The following is an 8,538-nucleotide window of genomic DNA, read 5'->3' on the forward strand; positions in this document are numbered from 1 at the left end:
GTTGGCTTTAACCAGTTTAACAACAGAGTGTTTCACTTATCTCTTCGAGACAAGGTAAATGCTGTCTGTAACAGATGAAGCCCAGACCTGGTTAAAGTCTGGTCTAAAATTACAACTGGGGTGACAACAAATTAAGTGTTAATTGCCAGGTTGAGTCATGCGGTGAATTATCCAAAAGAAACGTATGTCCGGCTCCTTGTTATCCCATAAAACGTGCTAATGACGTCCACATGTATACAGCAACATGACTGACATGCCAGGGAGGATTCAGTACAGCTAAACGGTCGCAGCACGCGGCTATTTAAGTCCAAGCAGCTGCATTGTCGGAATCTCTGAACTCTTTCCGTGGAATGGGAGATGGAGAGGGGGAGATGGATAGAGAGAGATAGGGAGATGGAGAAAGAGAGAGAGTGACTGACCGCTAACAAGTACTACATCCTCGTCCACCCTGCTAAAGAAATACACAAAATACACTCTACCCTGCCAATGTCCTCCTCACACATCATCCAGGACTAAGGAAGAACCCATTGGTTTTATCATGCAGATCTACAGTATGCTATACATTATAGACACCGTTTCATGTCAGGGTATTTAATTGAAGCGGGATCAATCTTAACAAATTCAAATAACATGTTGGCAAGAGATTTTCTATGAAGATTGTAAATATTTGATTTTAAGGAATGGTTCATCATAACCCTATCCTGGTTCCCTGAGCTTTTCAGTTAACGTTTCACTAACTTGCATCAGTCTGACCACTCTAAATATAGCGCTCAGAGCAAACCGCCCGGAACAGCTGGTCAGTTAAATCAGTGATGACCGAGTGACGTCTGAATTGAACAAATTACTTGATTCCATCAAGGCCTTGTAAAAATAAACCACAACTCGTTTTCCCATTTTGGACTACATAAATCTGAATTCCTACTAGCAGCCTAAGTACTTGACGGCACCTGCTACTTAATACCAACAGCGTCTAAAAAGTAATATCACACCATTATGGAGAGTGCTCTTAATAGATTTTATTTCAGAAAAGATGATGCATAAATTAATCTACCTCATGGCAGTGTGGCCAATGAAGACCCAACTATACACAGTAGCATCTTGCAGGAGCCTACAAGCCTGAATGTTAAACTCTGACAAGAAATGCTTGTTGTTTTTTTTTAAACAGTGAAACACTATGGGATAGTGTAAAGTGCTTTTTGACAGTTGGACAAAGTAAACAATGTATTGCGGCAGCAGGTAAACTAATGTAATGTTGCAACACTTATAGAGTAAAGTACAAAAAAGATAAAGAAGAAATACATACATTGATTTTAAACAAAGAAAAGTAACACAAGATCCACATTGAAACTGGTGTGTTTGGGATATTGGATTCCTCTAGTGTTCACAGTTTGTCCGTTAGGAGCGGGGGGGGGGGGGGGGTGAACAAAATGGCCACTTGTCTCTGCCTGTTCGGTGCGTCAACATCCACACCGTCATCCCTGCTCTACACCCATCTCAAGCATCTTTCAAATCACTTTTGGTCACGTTTTCAGAATAGCCATTCAATTAATCCTTCCCACAATCGTCCACAAATACTTTCTCCGTCCCAACCGCTCTGGCCCCTCACATTTCAACATCCTTCCTCGTCAAAAACATCATCATCCTCCTCATCATCCAACTGTATTCCTCAAGAGTCACTTTCCCGGTCAGCAGCTTTCCCATCATCATTGGGGATCAGGGGGGGGGATGGGGGAACTCAAATCTGAACTGATAAAACTCAGCACGTTCAACATATACTGTAGCGGAAACAGATCCATGCAACCGAGGCGAGGATAAATCCTGGGTCCTTCACATTGATCGACATATTTCACTCTTTACTTTAGAGATATTATACATGATCGGTTCTTCCTTTAAAAAGTCCTGTCTTTCTTTCCCCACCCGTGACTCCGAGATCATCTCTTCCTCCTCTGCTGCTGCTGCTGCTGCTGGGCCTTGCGGCGCTTCAGGATCATCTCGTGGATCTTCTCCATGCCCTCCCGCAGGCCGTCCCCCGTGATGGCGCAGGCGGGCTGCAGGTGCCACGGCGTGCCGGGCCCCAGCTCCTTCAGCGCCAGGCCCCGCTCCATCTCTGCCAGCGTCAGGGAGTTCCTCAGGTCCTGCTTGTTGGCCACCACCAGCACGGGCACGCCCAGGTTCTCCATCGTCTTGGCGATGCGGTGCAGCTCCGTCTTGGCCTCCTCCAGGCGCTCGCCGTCCACAGAGTCCACCACAAACACGATGCCGTCGGCGCCCCGCGTGTACGACTTCCACAGCGGCCGCAGCTTCTCCTGACCGCCCACGTCCCAGAAGTGGAAGGTGGCCGCGGTGCGGTTGCCCCCCAGGGACAGCTTCACCTTCTCGGCGTTGAAGCCCCGGGTGGGCACGGTGTTGACAAACTCGTTGAAGCGCAGCCTGTACAGCGTGGTGGTCTTGCCGGCAGAGTCAAGGCCCAGGATGGCCATGTGAAAGGACTGGAAGAAGGGAACGGAGGGCAGGAATCCGGGTTGTTCTGAGAATCCATTCCCCATGTTTTTGTTTTCATGAGGAAGGGATTGTTTTGGTTTACTCCGATCTGTGGGTTAACCTCGGGTTTGGTTGTATTCCCTCCGAACAAAGTGAAATAATGGCAGCAGTTACCTGGAAACGTCACATGTGTTATTATGAGTCACTTCCTGGAGGTTTATTTACACAGCGAGATACGCAGGTGCACGTAGGTCATGGCACGATGGCACTGGAACACATACCGACACACTGTTTTATTATCCATTTATAATATATAACCTATAAAATATAACATTTAAAGAGATACTAGGCTACCTTTAACCCTACAATGAAATGACAGGTGATTAGTTATTGCCCAATCAAATGACTTTATGCTCGTTCTCCGGACTTTGTCTGAACTACAAGGCCGGATCATATATGCCAACCTCTTATAGAAACGTTAGGTTGAGATGCCCCAGCACCAAAGGGACCAATCGTCTCTTCTGTCCCGCAACAACCACGTTTAAACCCACAGCAGCGCGGTTATGTCCCCCTCTCCCCGTGCACGGGGTAGGTTCTGGTGGAGAGTCGCTGCGTGGTTGGAACAACCCGTCGGGCAACACGGTCGTCAATCACGGGTATTTTGGAAACCACACGGTCCACTGTTGCCTGATGCGACCACATTTACCGTCAAACGTCGATATATCTAATCTGATGTAGGAGGGCTGATGTTACAGATTCTCCAAACTTTTAAAGAGCATTACCTTATCGGAGTTCGGTTTCTCCTTCATTGACATGCGACGAACAGCGATACATAATATGCACCGAGGTGCAATTGTTCAGCGATAATATCAGAAACCGAGAGTGAAAGTTAAATAAACGACATTAATAGTAGAAACTTACCGCTGGTTGAAGGCGGGCGGACAGCGTGTGTGAGAGCTGCCTGTTCGGTCGCTCTAGCAACAAGCCGCCGTACTAATGTCAGGCCCGCGAGCGCCGCCCAACGCCGTCCTGTGTTTACCTTCAAACTGATTGGTCAGACCAATGCCCTCCCTGGACGCACAGTGGGGGCTTCGTCGCTCTACTCTTTTTTTTATAAATCTGTTGAGCCGCGAGCGATATACATTTTTAAAATGTATATATATAAATTATACATGTTGGATAAATGGTCTGTAGGCATAATAGGCATAATTACATGATTCCATTTTTATGATTTTATATAATCGGTCCTAATGTGTTTTATAATTTCGAGAATTTTCGAATGATCTAAGGCCTAATAATAATAATAGAGTTAAAAGTCAAAATATCCGATGCCAAATGTATATCAAAGATTTTATTTAGCCGGTGAACATAGGCCTATAAGAAGCAAAACACTTTAAAATGCTGTGATTGCAGAAAACGGTGTCATTAATTATTCACCTTCTATTTTAGCCTATAGCCATGGCGTATGACAGTGTTTGCGTAAGGGTTGAGTTAGCAGAGGTATTTCAGTTATGCTCGACCATATGCTAGCTGGCCATGCTTGGGATGTTTAGGGAGCGGCGACCGGACAGTTGTCAGGGGATCCCCGTGGGCCCAATATCTCACGACGATGGCACGTTGATCTCCACGGTGACCTTCTCCCATGCAGAAAGAAAGGCTTTGTTTGATGACGCTGCTTGATATGATTTATTACCACAATATTTTCCTCATTAAAATTCAGAAAACAGACAACGTATTATTGAATATTTTAAATGTAAGTCAGGGTGGTCATTGATACTGACTATTTTGGTTCCCAATTTGATTAGAACTACTGGAAGGCTGGGAACATGTGTCTGGGAACAAATATGAGATTTCACTGCAGTGAACCTCAAATATTTTTAAGCTTGATTCCATTTATTATTCCATCCATCCAAGACATCCACCATAAAACACTAACATTCACAGATTGGTTTTACTGTTTGCCAGTGTCAATGTAAAATGTTTTACAACACTTCCGTTATAAAACACTACTTTAATGTTCATTTTACATGGCACTCCCGTTCCAACGTCTCACACTCCGACCAGAGCCATCTTTTGGAGTGGGGTGTAGAGCCGCAACACCGCCACGTCAAAGTCCCCCACTCAGTCACTCCCTCCCGGCCGCCAGCTTCACCTCCACAGAGTGGTCCCCCTTTGAGCCCCCCATGCAGGGCGGGCTCTTGGCCACGGAGGGGTTACTGCCCCACTGGGCGGGGGTCTTGGCCTGGATGGCCAGTGCATGCACACGGCTGCTCAGCTCCTCCCGCAGTGCCTCATTCACCAGGCGGTGGCGCTGTATCAGGGAGAGGCCGTCGAAACGTGGGCTCACCACCAACACGCGGAAGTGGGACTCGGAGCCCGGTGGCACGGCGTGCATGTGGCTCTCGTTGTGGACTTCCAGGTGCGCTGGCTCAAGGGCGCCAGTCAGCTTGGTTCTGATGGCCGTCTCCACAGGCCGACCCCCGGAGCCGGGGTCCATATGAGCTGAGGAGGAGTGGGCCAGGGGGCGAGTTAGAGCGGGGAGGGTGGCGGAGACGGGCCGGGCACAGAGCAGTACGCGGGCCAGCATCAGAATAGGTGCCGGGACACCACTAATGATGGGGGAAACAGAGTCCGATTCCCTCCACGAGTAACCTGTGGATACATAGTTGGATGTGTGGAAAAAGGTGTTAGAATGAAGATATCAGAAGAAGAGAAGAACTCAGAACTTAAAATTAAGCGTTCCTGCATTTTTAATTTTCAGTATTTCACGTGAATTTTTAAATCAATTGTACAATTGATAACGAAAATTAGCAAATACCCCCACCTAGTGGGGAATGTTGTCAATATACCTAAGCCCTATAAATTACGTCTTATGATTAATGAGGCTAATTTATAGCCTCATGGTAAATATTATATTCCAATTGTATATATAACATCTCAAATAGCCATACTTAATAACTAGTCCTTGTCATGGTTTTACAAAAAATATTGTTTGTTATGTATGAGCAACTTTAGGTCAATGAGTCTGTAACGGTTCAGCCTTATTGACAGAAAGTTGTTCCATCAATTACGTGGATTTTTATGAAAGCGAAGCTGTCCGTAGAGGTGGAATATAAGAGAGTATCTACATTAAATAAAAGAAGATAAGAATACTATTTTATGTGAAGGGCTCTCCATGGAGGGAACTGCAACCAAGGACGCAGTAATGCGATCGTCTAACGTTAGCATAGTTAAACGTTTCCCATTAGCAAACTACAGTTATACAAATCTTCATTTTTGAATGTTCGTTGATACGAATCGTTGTAGCCTACGTGTCCTATTTGTACATGTGTGTTACGTGGTTATTGATGTACATACTCACCCTTTAGAATTGAATGCTAGCTGTTGTCAATGGACAACGGATGTTGCGTCATAGAAGGCTATGCCGGACATGCGTACTGCTGGTACTTCGTTGCGACTTCATACTATTACGCTGAAGACTGAAATTATTCTTAATTACTGGAGAAAAAATGACAAATGACAAACACATTTTAATTTTAGAGTTATTTTTATTCATGGTCTTTTGTTATTCATTGCAGATCTAACGGGTCAGTTGCCCAACAGCAACCCCCCCACCAAAACTCAACAAATAAAATATATGAAAAAATCTCACACACCTTAGAACAGAATTGACATCGTAACATTTAGCTTAACTATTATTCAGAACCTGTATTTAACATGTATTTACTCGTTATTCATTCTCATTTACAAAATACACAAAATCAAAGACAACATACAGTATTTTTCATTTACACTTCTTATTTAATATAACCTTTTATATTTATGCTTTCACAAAGAGAATCTATGCATACATACAAACAACTACAGTTTCTACAGCACAGTACAATGACGATTGTGATAAATTCTTTGTAATATTGAGTTAATGGCATTGCAGTCATATCGACAGCATCAGGACCTAGATTTAGCTTTAGAGAGAACACATGAATGTGAGCCATTCAGTCCTGTTTTGTAGAGCCAACAGTCAGCGTTTCCATGGACGTGGCCAGCATAATAATGTGCTTTTCAGGGAGAGAAAATAGACAAATATCCCAAAACATTTATTGCTTTGTTAACTTTTTGCACTCAAAATTGACTGTTGCTTAGGCAACAATAATTTAATAATACAAAATAACCCTGTAACAGAAGCTAGGATATGTATATACTACATACAAACTGGAATTGAACGGAGAATCAAACAGAATACCAGATTCACTGGAATAGTTTGCGTTTTCATGGCGATTTCACGTTCAACTATACGGCAATTACATTGACGTGGTTATTTCTTTTTTTTATTTCAAGAGCAACAGAGGACGTATGATGAGATAAAACACATATTAACGGTATTCAAACATTGACTTTTTGTTTTTCTGATTACATAGAATTCTTCATTTCTAGGCCTTTAATGTGCTGAAACGTTCTGACTGTCTGACCATTAAAGTTCTCTAGTCACTTCAGTGACTCTTACTCACGATACATTACCGAGGGATCCAAGAACACAGGGCGTCATCTTATTACTTATAACCTTTTGATTTTATTTACATATATTTATACCTATATCAGAGATCTGACGGTTTGATGTGTAAACCAAAGACACAAAGAAATATTTGGCAATAATTTACGGTGCTTTCGTCACGCTCACACATGAGTCACATGATGGTCACAGATGTCCAGTTCATTTGAAAACATATATTGTGGGATGTTATATGGGCGCGGGGGGGGGAATTCATCCATGTCCTTGGAACGCTTATGTTCACAACTGCATGTGTGTTGGTGATCTGATCATTTGGTTGTGTGTTTAGTCTATGTGCTCGCTCTTTTTAAAACGCCAGCTGGACAAGCGACCAATCTCGTGTCTCGAAGCACTGAAGACATCGGTTAGTGTGGTTGTACATCGGAGTACACATAGTGCAGTGGGTTGTCTTTTCCTTTTTTTTTTTTCTACCTGTCTCAAGTCTACATATGGCTGCTATCCTACAAAATGGCAGTTTGGACAAAAGAATAAACATTGTTTTCTTTGATCTGACCAGATTTGATTTTTGATTGGATCCGATTTGTGACTGTTCGTTTTTATTTTCCCACGCAATTGTGAACATATCTGGTTTTGGTGAATTGGATCCATTTAGTGGAAATAGGCTCATGGTTCTGTGCCATTTTTGGTGTTCAAATGGAGCACCTGGTAGTGGGCTTCCCACCACTGTTCCTGTGTGTGACCTTCTCTGTGAATTTATAATTGTTTTGAATAGAGCTAAATGAATACCTCTGTTTCGCCAGGCTTCAACTCCCAAACCATCTCTGTATGTGTGAACCATGTTACTTTTTGAGCTGTGCCCTGCAAAAATAGATAAATAAAATAAATAGAAAAGGAAATTCTAGGTTTCTACTTAGGGCACAATGACTTAGATCAAACTTGAAGGTAAACCATTTATACTTTAATTTAACGTTTGATTCATTCTCTAAAAGCAATAAATGCATCCTTAGAGCAACCTTAGTTGATCCTTAGATCAACTTTTAAACATAGCTAAAATCACGCCAGTTTAAATAGTTTGATTGTTATTGAGGACTGTAGTCCAATGACACAATGAGAGGTTCGACCTTCCACAAGAGAGATGCCTTAATCTCAACATTGCTATTCAATAATAATATTCATTTTTTTAGACACCTGCCATTTACAATAAGACCATTCACACATGAAGTTAAACCATGACGTTTCCACTCAATTATACAGATGAGAATGATCCCTTTATTGTATCTTCTCTGGACTGGTAGGGAGCTTTTGTTTTCAACACACACGTTTATATATTTCTATATGTATATTTGTTTTGCTATATTTATAATCTATAATCATCTATAATGATGTTGCACACATTCTTTCCGAGACCATTCAGTTATTAGTTAATCGGTTCTTTATGAATTGAAACTGCTTCAGTTGAAATAGACATGCATGGAATTTGTAAATGTAAGCTATACAATTATAGCTTCACATATACATTTATATATATATATATATATAATGTATAT

General features: G+C 42.5%; 2 protein-coding genes across 3 annotated transcripts; both read right to left on the bottom strand.

Moving 5' to 3' along the window:
• Positions 1 to 1,030: 1,030 nt before the first annotated feature.
• Positions 1,031 to 3,470, bottom strand: arl4aa (ADP-ribosylation factor-like 4aa). Of its 2 annotated transcripts, none has more exons than XM_084472103.1 (2): positions 3,403 to 3,470; positions 1,031 to 2,655 (listed from the first exon to the last, which is right to left on the bottom strand). In XM_084472103.1, exon 2 carries the CDS (start codon positions 2,544 to 2,546, stop codon positions 1,932 to 1,934), a length of 615 nt encoding a protein of 204 aa, XP_084328229.1. In that variant the 5' UTR covers positions 2,547 to 2,655; positions 3,403 to 3,470; the 3' UTR covers positions 1,031 to 1,931. The 2 variants fall into 2 exon arrangements, with proteins under 2 accessions (XP_084328229.1, XP_084328230.1); XM_084472104.1 differs by lacking the exon at positions 3,403 to 3,470 and adding an exon at positions 3,264 to 3,301.
• Positions 3,471 to 3,817: 347 nt separating this feature from the next.
• Positions 3,818 to 5,945, bottom strand: bola1 (bolA family member 1). Its single transcript, XM_084471238.1, has 2 exons — positions 5,843 to 5,945; positions 3,818 to 5,133 (listed from the first exon to the last, which is right to left on the bottom strand). The coding sequence occupies exon 2, from the start codon at positions 5,066 to 5,068 to the stop codon at positions 4,607 to 4,609; it is 462 nt and encodes a 153-aa protein (XP_084327364.1). The 5' UTR covers positions 5,069 to 5,133; positions 5,843 to 5,945; the 3' UTR covers positions 3,818 to 4,606.
• Positions 5,946 to 8,538: the final 2,593 nt, after the last annotated feature.

The sequence above is a fragment of the Micromesistius poutassou genome, assembly GCF_964030765.1.
Source record: "Micromesistius poutassou genome assembly, chromosome: 8".
NCBI lineage: Eukaryota > Metazoa > Chordata > Actinopteri > Gadiformes > Gadidae > Micromesistius > Micromesistius poutassou.

Excerpts from the sequence above, each read along its gene's own strand:
- arl4aa (XM_084472103.1), bottom strand. The coding sequence starts at position 2,546 with ATGGGGAATGGATTCTCAGAACAACCCGGATTCCTGCCCTCCGTTCCC.
- bola1 (XM_084471238.1), bottom strand. The coding sequence starts at position 5,068 with ATGCTGGCCCGCGTACTGCTCTGTGCCCGGCCCGTCTCCGCCACCCTC.